General features: G+C 32.4%; 1 protein-coding gene and 1 long non-coding RNA gene across 2 annotated transcripts; both read left to right on the top strand.

The window, feature by feature from the left end:
• The first annotated feature begins 3800 nt into the window (after positions 1 to 3800).
• LOC110029887 (UBX domain-containing protein 1-like) lies at positions 3801 to 19673 on the top strand. Its single transcript, XM_020732372.1, has 10 exons — positions 3801 to 3901; positions 4107 to 4183; positions 4486 to 4565; positions 5806 to 5866; positions 18027 to 18094; positions 18223 to 18304; positions 18486 to 18569; positions 18669 to 18743; positions 19203 to 19322; positions 19420 to 19673. Exons 1-10 carry the CDS (start codon positions 3808 to 3810, stop codon positions 19600 to 19602), a joined length of 924 nt encoding a protein of 307 aa, XP_020588031.1. The 5' UTR covers positions 3801 to 3807; the 3' UTR covers positions 19603 to 19673.
• LOC110029888 lies at positions 7875 to 12812 on the top strand. Its single transcript, XR_002294587.1, has 3 exons — positions 7875 to 8091; positions 12340 to 12544; positions 12732 to 12812. It is a non-coding gene; the product is annotated as an uncharacterized LOC110029888 (long non-coding RNA).
• Positions 19674 to 21261: the final 1588 nt, after the last annotated feature.

The following is a 21261-nucleotide window of genomic DNA, read 5'->3' as shown; positions in this document are numbered from 1 at the left end:
GTGTCATATTTTCATTTAATTCTAATAAATTAAGGCCATTTTTTATGCAACATCCCCAAGTCTTTTTCGGGCTACCTCTACCTTTTCTAACATAAATCAAATCTAAAACATCTGCTCTTCTAACTGGATCGATGTTCAATGTGGCCAAACCATCTAAGAAAACTCTCTTTAATCTTGTATGCTACATTAGCCACACCAACCCTTTCACGGATTTATTCATTTTGCATTTTTTCTCCAAGTGTAAAGCCACTCATCCACCTAAGCATTCTCATCTCATCAACACTTAACTTAGTTTTTTGCTTCTTTTTTATAGGCCAACATTCTGCATCATAAAGCATTGCAGGTCTTACCACCATCTCATAATATTTTCCTTTAAAGTTTAAGTGGTATTTTCTATCACACTATAAGCGAGGTGCATTCCTCCACTTTAACCACCCAACTAGAAACATTTCTTTAACATTTCTTTATATATCACCATCACTTTGAACAATAGACTCGAGATATCTGAAACGTTCATTCCTTTTATTGATTTGATCACCCATTATTATAACTTCACCACTAGATCTTTTACTACTAAATTTACATTGCATGTATTCAGTTTTAGGTCTACTCAAATGAAGGTCTTTAAACTCTAAAGTTGGCCTCCATAATTCAAGTTTTTCCTAACTCTTTCTCTAGTTTTATCCACAAGAAGGATATAATTAACGAAAAACATCCAAGGTACATCCTCCAACTAATGGATTACTAGATTACAAGAGAAAAAAAATTGTGATTTCAAATATAGAGATTTTGTAAAAGAATTTGTGGCCTAGTGGTTGAAGGAGAAGGTTATTTATCCAAAGGCATGGGTTCAAGTCACCTCCTTTGTGATTTATTGGTCACCATCACTCTCTCCCAGTTCAATAAAAAGTATAGATGCTTTCAAATGGCTAGAAATAAATTAGGTTGTTGATAATGTTACATGTAATGGACGGGTTTGATTCATGGAAAGTTTTGATAGGACTAAACTTTTAGAGGATGCTTCGTGTCATCCAATTGTCTATGTAATTATCTCATGCTTAAAGAATGGTCAAGTTTAAAGAATGGTCAAGTTATCATATAAAATGATGAAACTCGATCCAACCATACTTTAAATTGTTAATCACATTCTACAAGTGTGATCTTGAGTTTTAAGACTTTATGAAATGGCAGATTCAAAAAATGAAATTTAATAGAAGAATTGTGATTAGTTCATCTCTTTCTCTCTCACTCTCACTCTCTCTCTTTCTCTCCTTCTCTCTCAGAGAGGGAGAGAGAGTGAGAGAGATATGGGGCATTTACATAAATGCACCCAATTCCTATGTATTTAATTATCTCACACCTATATTTTACATTTTACATTTATACCACCCATATATTTCATATCACATAAATAATACCACAATTTTAACTTTTAAAAAGTGAAATACACATGTTCATGCATGGATAAGGTGGCATATATGTAAACATTGAAGTTTAGGTGTTAGATATGTAAATACATTGGAATTGAGTGTTAGGCATGCAAATCTTCATATATATGCATGCGTGTGTACGTTGTGGTCTATTCATACGTATTGCATTCTTTAAAAAATATTGAAATAGCTATAGATTTGGAACCATTTCAAATAAATATTCTTTTGAATAAATTGACCCTTCAAAAAATTATTGTTCTCAAATAGGTAATTTTCTGTGGCATGTGTATATGATGCAGCAAGAAAAATCAATGTTATAAGCTTTTGATGGATGGTCCCACTGTTGATAATCTTCAATGCCTTGATTTCTTCATTCTTCCTCTGTTTTGAAATTCATTTCTGAACTAAAGATATCAGACTAATGCAAAGAGCAAGAAACCATGGGTTCCTTCTCGATAAATCTGTAGTGCGACAACTAGGAGAGATGAATGACTCATTCAATGGGAAGAAATCATAATTGGAGAGAGCGAATAGTGAAGAGGAATTTTTTCAAATTTTATTCATAATCAATAACATCCACTTAAATCTCTGTTTATTGAAGGTTACTAGATAAAAGCTTATTTGAATTCAAATTAAAATTTTGTCTTATTTATATATAATGCCTTCAAATTTTATATACATTCATAGTTGAAATAAAATCCTAAAACTAATCCAAAATGTAGGATTTCTTGGCAAGGATTTATCTAAAGGCATATTGTGGGCGTTGTCATCTTAAAATTAGTTCATCTTTCCATAAATTTTTATAAATTTGTTTTTTTTTTTCATTTTAGGAATGATTTAGCACCTTGGATCATCATATCTCTGAAATTTTATTATTCATTTGGCTTTACATGCTTTGAACTATGTCAGTTTGATATGAACTGGAACTTCTACTATGAATTGAATTTAGCATCATGCATGATTTTTTTTTTCCCTGAGAAAAAGATAAGTCATACGGTACAACAACACTAACAAGGAAGTTTCACCATATCAAATACCATGCCACACAATGCAGACCCACAATACATACCTTTTCGTCGGAGAGAAATTCATTAATTTCTTTTTCATTATTAACCTATTTTTTCCAAATCTAACCTAGATAAATGATGAGCTATTTGATTTTTTATGCCCTTTTTGCCACAAAATTCTAAATCTTTTTTTTTTTTTTTTGAAATATCAATCTACTAAGTCTAGATTTAATATTCTTTTCTGATACATGATATTTGATTATCGAATGGTCTGATATTTGCTTTTGGCGGCATGTTGGTTATTAGCTTTGAATGACTTTTGGATGTGTAAATTTTATTTTGGATTATAATAAATTGGTGAACCATTTACAAAATTTCTTGGACGATTTGGTTCAACACTTTTTTTGGATGATTTAATAAACTCAGGCAAGTGTTGGTGTACAATTAGGACATTAAAAACTTCGTTTATTAAAGTTTGTGGAGTCCTCCTGACTATTTGAAATTTTAATTTCCCCCACATTTTCTGCATTGGATTTATTTTGGAGAATCCTAGCATAACATGTTTTTTCTCCAAGAAATTTGCATAATATGAACCCTGGTTGCTTCTTTGAACTCTTGATTGTAACTTCTGGTTTTATAAGGCTTACATGCATAACAAAAGAGAGCCATTAACTACTATTTTTCAGTAAATAGTAATTGGTTGGAGTGGAGCCTGAGGGAGAGAGGGAGGTGGGCTTGCTCTCCTCCTTTTCCACCTGCCTATGCTTCTGTTTCTATTAGTCATTATTAATTTCATATTATACAAAAAATGTTGTTTTTAGATTATTTATCAAGTGCATGATATACTACTTTTCTCTAGATGCATATATAAGATTAATATCTAAGGATTTACGATAAACAGTCTTAAATGCAACAGTAAGTGGAAAAAGGATGGAACGGAAATTCATACAGAAAACCCCAAATAGTTGTTATAACACTGGATTAAGATGATGATGAGAGGCATTCTTCCTTGATTATTCGTTATCAAATTTTGATGATATCTATAATCTCTATAAGAAACAATTTTGAAGTTCTTTTTAAAAAAATGTGATATTAGATATCTTAATTTTGTTGTTTGTTGTGAGTCTGGAACAAATTCAGTTGTATGCTATCTTAAACTGATATCAAGTTATCAACATCACTAGAGTATTAATTCTTCACTTTGATTATAAAGTTAGCATTTTTCTATGAAAGGTTGGTGTTTTATTAGAAATGTGTTTGAGAGTGGATATTTTGCATGAGAATATCCTGCCCTGCATTAGCGGAACACAATATATTCTTTCTAATTATTTTTTCCCTTTTCTGAACCTTCTTTACAAATTGCAAAAGCAATGGCTGCCTTAAGAGTTGACAAAAGAATGCTTCGAGAACTCGAGTCCATGGGATTCCCAACCAGCCGTGCAACAAGAGCACTTTATTTTTCTGGTAAAACGTAAAATATGTTTTTCCTGTTATTTCATAAATGCTTGCCATTATTTTGGCTTTCTCGATCTCATCCTAATTAGATATCGACATAGTATGGCAATATTATTTACAAGTGTCAAACCAACTCCATTTTTGTTTTGATGGGTGCTTGATTAAATAATCTCTATTACTCTTATTAAATGGAGAATTTCTCTTTATGCGTTAGGTAATTCTAGCATTGAAGATGCCATCGATTGGGCTTTAGAACATGAAAGTGACTCAAACATCTATCAGATGCCTCAGGTATGATTCTGATCCTTGGTTTATTGCACTCATACTCCTAAGAATGACATTAATGCAGGTTTGATTTTCTGTAAGGCTTAATTTTAGTGCTACAAGAATCCTTCTTTTGAATCAATCAGTAATGATTTACCTATTAATATAGTATGCTTTAAAAATTAAGATGGAAATTATTTATTGCTTGGGATGGCGCTTACACCCCTGGAAAAATTATAGGAGCATTTAATAAATTGAAATTATTTTGTTTAGATTTTTGGATATTGCCTAAATTTTATTCAGTATCAAATTTGGTTGAGCATTTCCAGGTACCTATCGACATAAGAATTGAATCTGGAGAACCATGGCATGTAGGGGAAGAAGTGAAGATGAAATTAAATGATCTAAGGTTCGTTTTAAGTTTCCTATTATTCTTAAGTTAGATTTTATTAGTATAAGTTGAAGCTTATAATCTTTCTGGAGACGAATTTAACATATCTGCTTTGTTTCTATTAGATAAAAATCAGAACAGTGGTTGTTATCATACTTACATTATGCGATATGTTAACTTATTTATAGAAGGAATTTGAGTTATATGTGATTACGATGTTGTTTCATTATTGAGTGCATTTTTTTATTATATTTTTCTTGTATGTTCTTTCGTGTGAATAAAAAGATATACTTGTATATAAATTTATTGTCTTTAAACATGATATCTCAGCAATTGTATCTCTTTTATCATTGTTCCATTGCTTTTTGGATCATCGCCATGATAACTTCTACAACCAACAAAACTAATGCAATGCCATCATCTCCAACCAACAAAGCTAATGCACGTATTTCTCCTATTATTGCATCTTTTCCCCCAACTCAGGTATACACGATGGGGACAGTGGAGAACATATAGAATATTGCACAAAACTTTTCCAAAATCCTAATCTGAATAAAAAATACTTGAATGTTACTTGTTTTACAAAACGGACTGTGCCAATACCTTCAAAGCATCCAAATTTTCAAAAAATATTTATGCTACTAATTCAAGTGAACCTGGCTAAAATGACTAACTAGGCGAGTGAAAATGTACAAATTTAGCTGAAACATCTCGACTGCAATTAAAAGTCTTCCAACTAGAAAAGAGTTCTTTCATATTTTTGCAGAACATTTTTGCCATTAAGACTCAGAGATCATCCAATCACGATTAACAACAATCTGACTAAGTTACTTTGGTTCCCAACAAATTTTCAATTGATATTATGCATTCCATAAGCTTCCTAATGATTTATGTAATATCTAATTGACTTGAATTCTGTGATAGTTCGATCGAATCACTCAAGGAGCTTTTTGCCATGTCCGTCAAATTATTATTTTTTTCATTCATTGATTTTTAAAAGGTATCATCAGTAATGAAGACAATTTCTCAATTTTTAAAAGATTTTATTTTTGCTTAAAGGGAACAAGCACAGAAAAAGAGAGAAGGGGAAAAAGCATTATTTTTTTCATTCATTGATTTTTAAAAGGTATCCATCAGTAATGAAGACAAGCTGGATTCTAACTTCCTGTTTAGAAGATTTTTTTTTGTAGTCATTTCATATAAAAAATCTCAATAAAACAATTTCTCACTTTTTAAAAGATTTTATTTTTGCTTAAAGGGAACAAGCACAGAAAAAGAGAGAAGAAGGGGAAAAAGGGATGGAAAGAGACCAACATAAGGTGAGAAAGAATAGTATTTGATGCATATTATATCTCCAAAAATAATTTACTAACTAATGTATGTTGCAAACCCACAAAGGCCGGCATAAGTTGATTTTTTCTATGATTGCTAAATATAATTAGCATGTGCGCTAGAGGATTGTGGCATTTGCTTTTCCAACGTTCCGATTGAAACATTGTATGAAAGGGCATTTAAGTAGTTCAATCTCCTTGCACATCTTTCAACATCCCTTACAAACTTTGAATAGCTAAACTTAAAAGTAGAAAAATGTTAATGTTTTTTACATTCCCGACGATTTTCTGCTCCTTTATATATATATCCTGTGACTTATTTTTTTTCACTTCAAGTTTTGGTCATTAAAATTTTACAATGGAGTGTGAAAGACTTGCGAGGAGATGGGACTTAATATGTACAATTTTAATAATCAGTCCTATTTTTAGAGTAAAATAACTATAATTTATAGCTTCCTTTGCTATTTATGTTTATAGAGATTTTTTGGATATCTAGTTACCCAATTTATTCTCCATTATATAGTTTCTTTATTTATTTATATTTTCCCTCCATAGTTGATTAATTATGTTTGTCATTTCCTATAGATTTCATGCATTCTTAATTATTAACTAATATAAATATGTAGATTCTTCTCCCTAAAATTTCATGTTGTTCGAATTATGAATTTTGGTACACTCTCAACCTCAAACAATGATGGGGTATCATGTAGATCTATTAATCTCATTATAGGGCACACATTAACCGGACATAATTATTTTCTATGATATCAAGTAATTCAAATGTTTATGTGTGGCACTGAAAAAGATAATTTAGTACTGCAACTTTAAAGAATGAGTAAAAACTTAAAATAGTCTCTCGAATATTAAGAAGTGTCCAATTTAGTACTGCAGTTTTAGAATGCATAAATTTTGTCACGACCTGACCCAAGACTTGAAATTAACCAATGCAGGTTTATACGTTTGGAGGGTGTGAAATAAATTATATATATTCTTTTATTATGTAACAAATGAAAAAGCCACCAAAAAATTAAATTAAAGTTGTACAATTAAAATTTACCTCATTGATGGTTATCTGCGTCTTTTATAAATATTATCTTGTCTATTGTTATTTTTTAATAATTTAATTAAACCTAAAAAATTAGTTAAAATAACAGTAACCTAAACAAAGTTAGTAAATACTCATATTTTTATACTACAATAATACAAGAAAAAAATAATATATATGTCAGATGCGTTTCTTTATAAATCGATATAAACATTTAACATGTTATTCAAAGAGGTATATATTAATATCATATCAATATTATTTTATATCTATACAATCTTCGCTAGAGGCGTCATCTAAAAATTATACCATTTAAGACACTTCAATATCAATATCTTTTTTTTTCATTTACGTGCACAGGTGCATTATTGTTCTCTCACTAGTACCATCAAGTGGTGTTCCATCGTAGTAAAAAACGCACATCCAATCATACTATAAATCATTTCATTTACATTCTAAATATCATCCAATATCTTTGTCTTATAACATGCATGTGTAGTAAATAAATATAAGTATGCAAATCATTCACATTTTTTTCTAGACGATCAAATTGAATAATAAAGTAGAATAATCTTATTCTAATTACAGTAATGAGATATTTTGACTAATGTCATTCTAATGCGAATAATTTAGAAAAATTGCAACATTATTACCATAATTTAAAAGTAAAAATACTCATTTCAATGATGTTTGATTCGACAAGTTTTAACCCAGACGCCGACTCTTCTAAAATTAAAATCAAGCATAAACATGATATAAAAATTTAATTTATTTATTATTTTAAGTAAACTATTAACTTTTCATTACTAATTAACTATTACATTTTCGTTTTTTTATTATGTTTAATTTTTTATTCAATAAATATATTTATATATATAAATATCTTAATATTATTTTTATTATTATTACGCTTACCTCTTCCAAACCCTCGTACCGGCTCGACCTGCACGCTCCGCTCCTTCCCTTTCTTCTTCTTCGGCTCGATCACAAGATCGAATCACTGTGCGTGATGAATCTATCTCCCGCACAGCACTCTTCTTCTTCGACGCTCAGCTAGGGCACAATCGAGGCTTTTCCTTTGTCTTCCTAGTGGACTCGGCTGGACTCGAGTCTACACGCAAGATCTCCTGTCTTTCCTCTGCTCGACATCACTTCCCTCGATTCTAGAGTGAGTAAAACACTTTGAACGCTTAATTTTATAAATGTGCTTGTCTCTTTAGTTTCCGATCCCCTAGCTTCCACTCCTTCAGTTGTTTGCTTCCCCTCCCTTCCTCAATTCATCATTTTCTCTTCCATCTCTGTTCGTTTCTTCTTCTTTGTTCCTTCTTTTTCCCCTTTTCTCCCCCTACATAACCGTTATAATGTTTCCCACTTGCAAAAATTTTGTTATCGAAACTTATAAATAGACTTCAAGCAAGTAAACATTATCTATCAATAAAATTAGAGTCATTCATGAATAGTAATCATCATAAAGATAAAAGAATTGATACAAGACAACTCAACTATACTTTGAATAACAATACACAACTACTAAAACAAGGAAGTATGCTAGGAAAAAATACCAAACTCAACAGACCTAATCATCTTCAGCAGCAATAGGTTCTTCATGCTCAATATGAGTAAAGAAATATTCGAGGTCGAACCGACTGTCTTGGTTGATCTTGGGTAGGAGTTGAGGCTATTGATATCTTTTTTTGCCTGCCTGCCAACCTCTGTGATGGAGTTCCACTTGATTTTTGATTTTCAACGTTCTTCTGGCTAAGAGATAAACAATATTTTGCTATATAACCAGACAGATGACACCAATAGCAAGTGTTAGAGCCCATCAAGCATTCACCTTTATGTTGTCTTCCACATTTGGTACAAGTGACTCCAGTACCCTGAGTCGTACCTCTGCTAACTCCACTCGAATTATTCTTGAACCTCTTCTCATTGGATCCCTTTGAGTGTTCTACATGTTCTGCTGCAGCCCTGTGCATCTCTTTACGCTTATGAGTAAGCTTATAGTTTACCTTAACTCTTCTAACTTGTTCTACTAATACCGAATATTCATCGATCCATAAAGGTACCAACGACTGTCTAATTGTCGGCACTAAAAAGTCGGGGAGTTGCCCGTTGGAAGCTGTCAGTCGCCGGAATCGAAATCTCGTCGCCGAAAAGACATTTAATTTACATACATATAAGTTTAGAAAAATATGAAATCAGACTGATTCCATATCTTTCATAGTTTAAATGAAAGAGCACTACACCTCAAGCCACGTATTTATCCCGAAAGATAAACACAAGACTTGAGTGTGACGCTCGATCAAATAAGAAACAATAAACTAAGAAACATATGACATTTGTTTGGTCTGCGAAAACCATTTTATTTATAAGCCGACAAGTTCCCCTATTTAATATGAAAAAAGTTAAATAGGGTTTATATTAAGCTTGGTTCGGAAAAATTTCCTATAAAGGCAAGCCCTTATAGTTAATTACATCTTAGATAATCGAAGTCACCTAAGAAAACTCTCAATAAAAATTATGGGATATTATCTTCAAGAAGGTCAAGAGAATAGGTCTTTTCGACGAGATCGAACAAAGAGGTGTGAAAAAGGAACGACTCAAATTTGGAACATATTATGGAATTCAAATAAAGAGAGACTAAGGGATGTCATAGATCTGGAGGAGAACCTCAGTGATTTCCCAAGCTACCCTATGATTTTGGCTTTAGTTTAGAGAAAACTCTCAATAAAAATCATGGGATATTATCTTCAAGAAGGTCAAGAGAATAGGTCTTTTCGACGAGATCGAACAAAGAGGTGTGAAAAAGGAACGACTCAAATTTGGAACATATTATGGAATTCAAATAAAGAGAGACTAAGGGATGTCATAGATCTGGAGGAGAACCTCAGTGATTTCCCAAGCTACCCTATGATTTTGGCTTTAGTTTAGAGAAAAGAAATTATTTAAATGTTTCATCCTGCTAATTTTTATTTATTTAGGGCTTACATTTATGTGAAACGCTCACACAAACAACCTAAAAGATATGAGAATTTAAGTGATGACAAATGACAACCTCAAATTCCTAAGATGAGTTAGGGCTTATATTGTATAGCAGAACCATACAAATGCCTAAAGATGAGTTGAGGATTTATGTTGCATAAGCAAACAACCTCGAAGTCATATGAATTGTTGTTTAATTTCTAAGGAATGATTTAGCTGATGTAGACATGTTCTGCTATTGAAGATAGTCGTGCTACCCACAATGTTAGCTCCAAGCTCCTTGTCGTAGCACATTCGAGTTCGATGTTAATTTTAAGTATATATACAACTGTTGATTCAACGATCCGTTGTCGGGTACCTCCTATAAAACCAACTATTTGTCTCTTATTCTAAGGTATAGTGTGTAAAAGAAACAGTAGCAGGTATAGCAAAGGAAAACAGTGACAACACAGTATGTTTAGGAGCAGTGTAGCATGCAGTATAGGAAAGCAGTAGAATGTACAATGAAGAAAAAAACAGTAAAGTGTGTTGTAAAGTAAAACACTGTAAATGTAAAACAAACCCGTATACCTAGGAGTCCCGCTGCTCCTTAAGTGTGGCTGATGTAGCAGGTATAAGTATAGTGATAGAATTTAAGAAACAAGCTAGCATGCATTGTATAAGTAAAAGTGAGCAGCAAAAGAAACACCACCTGGAAAACTCGAGACAAGGCGGCAAATGAACCACGACGGAAAACTTGAGAAAAATAGTGAATGACAACTCAAAGAAAGTCATAAAAAATGTGAGAAGATCCCGGAAAAAGACCACGATTGTTTTACCAAAAGCTCCAATAAAATCACACAAAAAAAACCCGAAGAGTGAAAACCACAAGCGCTCGGGTCAGGGCTAGGCTCAGATACTATATATTTATACTCGAGGGACGTTGAAGGCTACTATCGGTCACCCGAATGTATAGAGTCCGTCACTCGACTAGAAGGGTGTTCTACTAAATTTAACTTAGGATGATGTTCCTTAGCCCGGTACTGGTAATCGACAAGTGGACAACCAAGTTATAATACATTTAAAATTTATATTTTAACATGCACGTGGATTTCAGGCATACAAAGAAAGTTGTATTAATTTTGTAGTAAAAATACTTTTATAAATATTGTATCTAACATTGTCGTGTCGGTTCTTATCAGTTTTGAAAATTATGATTATCCACAAGTCAATCACACCGTCAGGCGTAGGGCGTAGGACCGCCAACAACCTAAGAAGGTACGGGCCCTCCGCTAGTCTTGTGTCGGTGAATGATATTATCATCCTACGATTCTTCGAGTCCCTAGATTGGGTCCTGATGTCGGTGGATGTAATATCATTTTGCTCTATCACCGGTGTGCTTTTGTCATCACCGCCCTAAGCCCAAAAATAAAACCGTTCTACTTGCTACTTTGCTTGACGATTCATATATAGCAAAAGACTATATATGCGCACTTATGTATCAGACATAAACACATAAATACAACCAAGAAGTAATGAACAAAAGAAAAAAAAATGAGGTGAGAGAGAGGAGGGAATAATTCACCCGAAAGAGCAAAAAGGTGAAGGGTGGATCGGCCCTCAAAACCGTGTCTAAAAAAGATCGACGAAAAGACCCAAAAAATGAAACCCAGCAATTCATGAATCAACCCGATAAGGGTATCATTTTCTCCAATTCTGTGAATAGATCAAACAAAAAGGTATCCTTTCCAAAACTGTATTACTTTAAACCCACAAGTCAGCTTAAAAGAAAATGTAGCCAAACACACCACAAAATGATCTCAAAATTGCAGCCCAGCAAAGCCACCAAAATAGCTTCAAAACTGTGTTCAAAACAATCCCCGATATCTGACGATACAAGTTTGAGAAAATCCGTTTGAATCCCCAAATATTGCAAAAATACACAATTAAGTCTTTCCAAAATCGCAACTCAAAAAGTAAACTCCTCGAAGTTTCAGAATTCTCACACAAGTATCACATGTGAATATTTTCCAAAACCCAATGCGGCACCTCCAATTTCCAACAATTCCGTGTGTTTCGTATCATGAAATTTAAAGAGAATAAATTTCCAAATAATCTTATAACCTCCCTGCTCCAATCTTTAAGTTCACACTTCCAAATCCCCATGGATTAAGAACCCAAAAGAAATTTAAAGTTCTTAATTTCTTCCAATAAATACTAACGTCATTAGTCAAAATTATCTCCCAAAGTGCTCCAGCAACAATTTATATAAAGAGATATCCAAATGGACTCGAATGACATGCGTGTAAAAATGAAGTTTGGGTGTTAAATATGTAAATATATATTGCAAAAGTCGTGAAAATCAAAGTTTAGGTGCTATGTATGTAAATAATCACCATGTCCATAAGCATGAAATGTATTCACAAGAACAATTTGCTTTGAATTTTTACAGATTCCATAAGCCATGAATTGGATTTACATATCACCACTGTTGCAGTAAACAAAACATCAATCTCAAATTCAGCAGGTATACCGAATAGAAGCAATAAGAAACAAATCCAAATCTGACAAAAGAAATCGCCGGGATGTGTCTCGAGTAGGGCAGCGAGAGGAGCACACCCCAAACCAACAAATGTCCCCAATTCAAGAATAAACATGTGAGTTTTCTCCTCTCAAGCAATTTTGCTGTGCGAGCCTCCCAAGCATCCCTCACATTTTCCAGAAAATGTATTTTAATTTGCGCAACTCGCTCATATGTTCCAACTCACCAAATCCTGTAAACATTATCACTCTTACCATTAGGCTCATTTAGTTCTTGAAGTGACCTTAATTTCTCAATTCCAGGTGCAATAGAAAAAAATGCATCCAAGGCAATTCCAAGTGATGCAGATTAGAGAGATTACTCACATTGTCAGGCAAGAAATCATTTGAGCAAGATTGGCTCCAAGTGATGCAGATTAGAGAGATTACTCACATCGTCAGGCAAGAAATCATTTGAGCAAGATTGGCTTAGAGATCTTGGCTTGAGAGGTGTAAATGGACATGAAGAAAATAAGAGATTGTAAAACAAAAGATCAAACTAAATTTCACAGTGGAACTCCCATACAAGTAACAAAGCAAGAGCCTCGAGCAATGAAGCAAGAAGCTAATATCTCAATAGCCAAACAAGCAACAAGTAAAAGTATCGAGTGAACCAGCAAGGAAGGCAAAGAAACCCTGCCAAAGTGTCGAGCAAACAAGTAGCACAAGCAAACAAAGAATCCGACAGCCCCTCCACCTTCTCCAAAAGTTTTAGCACCCCCTAAACCTCCCCAGAAGGGGTTTTTTTTAGGTAAGAGGAAAGGGAGATCTTCCATGTGGGTGGCTCGAGGACGGCAAAAGATAAGAATCGCGATAAGGATTGTGTATGGGGCTCGGCTGTGCGCGAGCAGGAAGGAGAAGGATTTGTCAGGCGTGCGAACGAAATGGGGGAGGAGGCGAACTGAGCGAATTAGGGATTTAGTGATTTGAGTAAAAAAAAAAGATTCTTTTTTATAATATTTATTATCCAAAATCCCCAATTCGTGTGTGCACGGAACCTCATCAAAATTAGTGTCCTCCTTAAGTAAAGTCGAAGTTTCGAATGCGTCCGTTTCGACATATGGGGTCGTTCGGGCAACCTCGTAGACGATCTGGTCAAAAACGCGTCAAATTTGATTTCCGTCAAAATTTTGATTTCGAGCTCAATTGATCGATCAAGATAGTATAGATGGTTGTCATGAGAGGTTTAGAAAAGATTTGCAGTGATTTTGAGTTGATTGGGAGTTCAATTTGATGGATTTTGGTCACTTAGTGAATTTTGGGGTGTTGGGTTAGACTTGGGTTTGGGTTAGGCTAAGGTTGGGTTAGGTCCAAATTGACGGCCCAAAACGGTTTAGGGGAATGTCATAAAAAGTTCTCAACATAAATTGGGTGTCAATTTTGGGTTTTGGGCATTCGATTTGGTGACATTTGAGACATGTCTAAATTGGGCCAAAATTGGGAGTTTTTGATTTAATTTGAGATTGGGCTCAAAATATGGGTCAATCGGGTTGAGATTTAGTTTAAATTGATCATATGAAAGATGAATTTGAGTTTAGAATTGAAATTGAGGGAAATTGAGATCAAATTGATGGACATTGGGGGTGAATTTGGGTAATTAGTAACAAAAGACTGAGTTGGGTATTTTGGTGAAATTGAGGTGCCAACCACCCTTTTTGAGTTATGGACCAATGGAATCTCCATTTGGTTCCTCTATGTACTGGTGCTAGCTAAACCTTAGCCTAAGGCTAGTGGGTCTAGGGGCCCATCTACATAAGTGTCCCAAAGTATCAAGGGATGAAAGTCAACAAATTGGGTTCAGGATTGTGAGTGAAAGTGAGTGAACTAGCCCCAGACCAACACCTAGGGTCAGCTCTAAGGTCAAACAGTCTTATGGGGACTCTCCTTGAGCTCTCCTATAGTGGCCCCACCTACTAAGTGCTAGAGGTTATGACCAATATATGGAACTTCAAGTTGGACAAAGAAGAGTTTAGAATTTCTTATGGTGATGGTCTTTTTCTAGTTTTCTAGGAATAATCAGCAAGAAAGTCCTATGACTGGACTTTAGACTACTAAAGAGGAAAGACCAAACCTCAACCAAAAGTGAGGTCAATACTAATAAAATCTTTTAATCTCGAAAGGAATCTTTAGCACTTTTCTTCTACAGTAGTGATCAACTGTGGCACATACGTCGATAGGGCAGTGAATTCTTCTTCGTACTACATGACTGTCTTCTCTCCTTGCCTCAACTTGATGAACTTGTTCTGCATCTGTCTTCGAGCGGATAGAGGTACAAATCATTCTCTGAATAGCTCCACGAATTCGTCCCAACTAACCATCATGTCGGATATGTCCCCTAACTTATCCTGACGCTGCCCATGCCATCACCTTTCAGCTTCTCCATCCAACACAAACGTCGCCAACAATACTTTTCTTTCATCCGAACAAGTCATTCTATCTAGTATCTTTTCTATTCTCATTACCTAGTTTTCTGCTTCAATTGGTCTTCGGTTCCTTTGAACAAAGGTGAACATAGATTTTGAAATATCTGTAAGTATTTATCCACAACGATAGTATCCTTTCCGATAAGCTGCGATCTGGACTCTTGAATTAACTGTGTCATCGCTGTCATCATTTGGGTGAGGATATTCGTGTTCACATTAATAGTAGGTTGTACTTCTTCGTTTTCTATTGAATTTTCTTCTTCTATAATTTTGAATGTATCACTATGCATGAGCGTATAATAATTATTACTTTAAGTTAACTTTAATTTTTTTAAAATTATTAAAACTTTCTTATAATTTTTCTATTGGTTCTTTCATCAAGATCCAATTAATTAATCTTAAACTTTGTGGGCTTTGATACCACTTTTGTTACGATCCGACTTGGGGATTAGAATTAACTTAGGCGGGTACGAACGATCTATTTAACAGATAAAAGAGGTAGTAGAAATTAAATTCAAGCGATAAAATTAAAATTTTTCTCGTTAATGGTTGTTTGTGCCTTCTATAAATGTTTTCTTGTCTATTGTTCATCTTTTAATAATTTAATTAAACTTAAAAAATTAGTTAAAATAATAGTGAGTTAAACAAAATTAGCGAATACTCATACTTCTATACTACAATAATACAAAAAAAAATAATATTCATGTCAGTTAAGCTTCTTTATAAATCGATATAAACATTTAACATGTTATTCAAAGGTGTATATATCAATATTATATTAATATTATTTCTTTTTTGTACAACCGTTACATGAGACATCGTCTAAAAATTATATCATTTAAGATATTTGAATATCAATATATTTTTTCATTTACTTGCACAAGCACATTAGTGTTTACCCGCTAGTATCATCAAGGAATGCTCCATCATAATCAAACATGCACATACAAACATACTATAAATTATTTCATTTGCATTCTAAATATCATATAATATAGTTCATGCATGGATAGTAAATAAATATAACTATGCAAATCATTCACATTTATTTTTAGATGATTGAATTGAATAATAAGACAAAATAATCTTACTCTAATTGCAATAACAAAATATATTGACTAATGACATTCTAGTGCGAGTGATTTAGAAGAAATAAAATATTATTACCGTTAAAAGTACTCGCCTTGATAAAAGTACTCGCCTTGATGACATTTAATTCAATAAGATCTAGCTTCGACGTCGACTCTTCCAAAATTAAAACTTAGCATAAATATGATATAAAATATTAATTAATTTATTATTTTAAGTAAATTATTAACTTTTCATTAATTAATTAATTATTAAATTATTATTATTTTTTATGTTTATTTTTCTATTCAATATATATATATTTGAAATGTATGCAGACCATCATTAACTTTTACGGAAAATATGATTTAGGATCAATTTGAAATAACTTTTAATACTCTGGGACTAAATTGAAGCATTTTAAATCTCTGAAAATAAATTGGGTACTATTTGGGGGTTTTTCTCTTTAAAGAATATAAAAAATCTTTTGTTGTGAATGAGGTATCCATCGAAACTTGGTGAATGTTGGGTGATATTTAAGTAATTTAGTTAACAAACATGCTTAATGAAATTTTAAATTAACAAAATGCCCAATGATGGTAGAATATGCATCTTGCTACCAATATTATAGATCAAATACTCTAAATAGTTTTGTTGGCACATAAAATTTAATTTGGATTTATCTAGAGAGATCTATTTTAGAAGTGATTTTTGCGTTAATATAATTAATGGGCAATATATAGACATATAAAAAAAAGGTATCTTTGTATCATAGCCAGAGCTACAATGGAGGCACTGGGGGCCATGTCCTCACTGGCCCAAGCCAAAAAGCCTCATAATCCCATCTGCTAATATGTTTTAAATAATATCTTAAATTTGGCCCATAAAAATAAAAGCTTACATCCCACTAGCCCAACTTATACGGCCCAGGTGGACCCACAGAATTAAAGGCTTCATCTTTTAAGCTCACAAAACTCATTCTGTTTGAACCACTAAACTCCCTTAGCTGCACTTTGTCATTTTAAACAGAAACTAAACTTTTCCTCTTTTAAGATGTAGGCCTATGGATAATATACACTCCCCTTGATGGATCAGATGTTGAGTGTTGCACGAAACTTATAAGATTATATATATATATATATATATATATATATATACACCCCATTCAATTCCTATGTATACACATATCTAATAACTAAAGTTCAATTTTACCTATGTCTAATAAGGTGTATTTTACTTTTTGAATAGTTAAAATAGTGATATTTTTGATGTGATATTAAGGATTTAGATATTATAAGTAATAAAAAATGAAGTTTAGGCGTTAGATATGTAAATACATAGAAATTTGGTGGTATGTATATAATTTCATGTATTCAATTATCAAATGGATTAATCAATTTATTAAAGACGGTTACCAATGGATTAATCAATTTAATATATAAAATAAAATATTTTTTTAATCTATTTTGCAAAGTAAATTTCAGATAATATTCTTTTCTAATTTTTTTTTGCCAATTATACATCAGTTCTAGTTATAAAATATATATTCTGTCTTAAAATTAAAATGCCATTTTAAAAATGAGATTAGTTTATGAATATTAATAAAGATAATTTTTTTATTAATAATATCAATGATAGTAATATTTTCTTAAACAAGTTAATATTATTTTTATAGTAAGTCATATAAAATATTTAAAAATAAAAAGGATTTTACTCTTATTCAAAGGATGTGATAATTTATTTTTAAAAATAATTATCATTTTTTTTAGAAATTAATGTGGAAGGATTATGTAGATAAATAATGTACACTAAATAGTTGACTAGAATTCCTGCAAAAATATCTGTTTTAACTCATCATGCAAACCTCAATAGGCGGAGAATGAATCTTCACAATGCCAATCCTAGAAAATTTAGATAGCGTTAATAACAGTGATAGGGATTTTGCTCCACCAAGTTCTTTCCATATTGTTATCTTTCAATGCCTACTAAATTTTACCCATGTTTAGTTGGACATTGGGAGAAGTCTATCAGTATCAGAATTCTAAAATTTTTCCCTCTTATTCTCTAGGAGAGAATAATGAGGGGCAAAAGGCTGATGGAAGATCAGCACAACAAAGAGAGAAATGAAAGAGAACGGTTAGTCACCATCTTATTATTTTCATAGTTTTCTACACAACTCTTTATGATTTGTTGCAAGCTGCTATTCCTGGTACGAGAAATATCTTCAATGTTTACATTAATAACAATGAAATTGACTTACACAGAATAATTGCCTTTCGAAAAGCAGAGAAGGAAGAGGAAAAGAGAGCCAGACAGAAGATTCGCCAGCAACTGGAACTGGATAAGGTTTCTGCTGAATTCATCCATTTAAACATCTTATGGCGTGGAGATAATTATAATCTTTAATGATTTTGTTTAAAGATGAAATAAGGCATGAAGAAATGTGTTGAACTTGCCAATTTCATTTATTAGACCTGTGCCAGTTTTAGGTGCTTAACTATTTCTTCTACCACCTATTTAACTGTAGGTGGAAAGGAGGAGGAAGCTTGGATTGCCAGCTGAAAATCCTAGAAATGTGATACCCACAAGACATCCCATACAAGAAGGGAATGTAATTAATGTAATTTAGTTAAATTTTTCTCTATATTTGAATTCCCTCTTTGCAGAGCATGGAGTGAATTGTATGTTGTTCATAATTGTGTGCTTCCAGGGTTCAAAACCTGTCATTTTTTACATGGATGAACCTCTGAAGGATTGCTTAAGATCACTAAAGAAGAACCACAAGGTAGAACTTTTCCATGTCTATTTTCTCTTTATAATTTTTTATTGTAGTGTCATAGTTCCGATTGTCAAGTATCAATATGACTTAGGTCTAGTTAGTTTCTCGTATTAAAAGAGAAAAGCGTCAAAATGGTCTTTTGACTCTTTACAAATGTCATTTTAGTCCCAGAATTTATAAAAGTGTTAATTTCACAAACTCTTGTAGGACTATTTTAGCCCCCATTAAAGGAGCATGAGACTAAAATAGCCCATGTAAGTAATCAAGGGATTAGTTTGGCACTCTACTCCATACTAAAGTAATGAGCATTCATCATCCTGTGTTCTCCTGCTATATCCATGTACTGCTCCTTCCCACCACATTTAGAAGGTTAAAAATGCAAATAAATTTATGATTTTCTGGAACCACATATCCCTTAACTAAAAAAATGCAACTTTATTTATCTCAAATATCAAATTATTTTAGGATGATGATGCTAAAGTGAAGAAAGCATTCCAAACACTCCTTATATACATAGCAAACGTTGTAAAAAATCCAGACAATGAGAAATATAGGAAGATCAGACTTAGCAACCTGTTATTTCAGGTAATATCAAGGCAGGCAAATTTTGGTTTTCTTAATTGAAATCTGTATTAAATAGTGAATTTCTATACCATTTTGCCTTCTCAAATCGTACAAACAGGACCGAGTTGGTAAATTCAAAGAAGGCGCTGCGTTTCTTGAGCTCTGTGGATTCCAAAAACTGGAAGGTAATGGATTCTTGTACATGCCACGGAACAAGGTAGAAATGAAAGTCTTAAACTCTGCTGGTTTGGCATTGAATTCAACTATCACAAATCCTTACTTTGGAAAGCTTTCGTTGTAGTCATCTTTCTATACCATCGATTTACTACATAATACTATAATAAGAAACCTTGTAATTAATGATATATCTGATAGAGGACTTTTGTTTAGCTTATGTTCTTAATTTGGATTCTAAATAATTAAGGCATTGGTTCTCTATTTAGAGTTAATAGTACTGACTGAAGGCTATTTCTTTTTAATTAATTTATTTTTTTATTTGCTTTTGCTAATGGGGATGGGGTAGTACAACATAAAATGTTGCTCGTTTAAACTTGATATTGCATCGGAGATAATCTTTATTTTTATAAGCCAATAATATTACTTTTGCTGTCCAACACGAAATTTCAGTGACAAAATACACGATTTTTTTTTTAACTTTGTTGTAACGTTTTTAACGGTTGTGATTTTAATTTACAGAACTCGATTTATTTAAATATTTTCCCATTTCCATTATGGAAGCATGAAATATATAAATAATTAATAAATGCATCTAATAACCCTAACTACAAAACATAGCTAAAAAATACAAGCCAACGATCATTCTAGGGCTATCAAAACGGCTCGTTGTTCACGAATAGTATGTGTTTGGCTCGTTAAGCATCTCGTACTTGATTCATTCGCTAAGCAAACAAGCCACATTTTTTATTCTTATTAAATTTTCAATAGTTTGATTGTGGAACCCGTAAACACATCGATTCCATAATTCAAACAAATACATTGATGGTTAATGTATAACTATCAATGTTTTAGGTTGCCTGCATGTAATTATCCCTAAAATAAAATAAAAGTAAAAGAGAGAAATTTAAGAGTCTCTTTGTTAAACCCTATTGTTAGAAGTTCTCCTATTGCTTAGCTTTGACCCCTGAGCAATTCATCTTTGTGTCTATATATGGCATGATCTCTATTGGGCAAACTATTTTCCTAAAGTTATTATAGAAGAAATTCTTAAGAGAGTTGTTCTAAGAGAGTTATTTTGAGAGAACTCTCTTGGAAGAGCTCTTGGACAAATTCTCTAGTGCAATACACGTGCTATACACAAGCATTGTAGTCATTTCACACGATACTCACTTCAAAGATTAATGTGCATTTGGATGGAAGAAAATAACTTGATACTAAGTACAATCACTTCGGTGTATTATAAAGGTATAATTTGCCACATAGTCTATATATTATGATAACCAAAAATAGCATATAATAAATTATATGTGGTTTTATTTTATTTTTATTTTTTTGAAAATTTGAATAAATATTATGTTTAAATTTTAATTAAGCAAATATCAAAGCCATTGAATTTATGTTGCGATGCATACTTTCTATGAGATAATAATTAAAATTTATATTGCACTTAGTTCAAAGCAAATTTAAAATCTTAATTTCTGTTGAGAAGAATACTTACCTCATTTTGGATGCAATAAAAGCTTAACTCAAGAGGTAAAAAAAATAAATTCTAATATCTACACATAAAACTTATATAAATTTATTTTGATGAGTTGATCATGATAAAACTTTAAGCAAATCCAAATTTCACTTTATATTGATTCAAATTAAAATCAACTTGCATAGCTTATTTTGAGAAGAATTTGATCAGTCTCAAAGTAATTCAACTAAAACTCAAATCCCAATTTTCACTCTCATTGCATCATATTCCTTCTGCCTCTATTGTTAAATCTATATCTACTTC

This window comes from Phalaenopsis equestris, unplaced genomic scaffold (genome assembly GCF_001263595.1).
Source record: "Phalaenopsis equestris unplaced genomic scaffold, ASM126359v1 Scaffold000609, whole genome shotgun sequence".
NCBI classification, from domain to species: Eukaryota; Viridiplantae; Streptophyta; class Magnoliopsida; order Asparagales; family Orchidaceae; genus Phalaenopsis; species Phalaenopsis equestris.
Note: the sequence above shows the minus strand (reverse complement) of the source record. Positions and strands in the feature narration are given on the sequence as shown.

Excerpts from the sequence above, each read along its gene's own strand:
- LOC110029887 (XM_020732372.1), top strand. The coding sequence starts at position 3,808 with ATGGCTGCCTTAAGAGTTGACAAAAGAATGCTTCGAGAACTCGAGTCC. Across the intron at positions 3,902-4,106 it reads AAGAGCACTTTATTTTTCTG|GTAATTCTAGCATTGAAGAT; the intron begins GTAAAACGTAAA and ends TTTATGCGTTAG. Across the intron at positions 4,566-5,805 it reads ATGAAATTAAATGATCTAAG|GGAACAAGCACAGAAAAAGA; the intron begins GTTCGTTTTAAG and ends TTTTGCTTAAAG.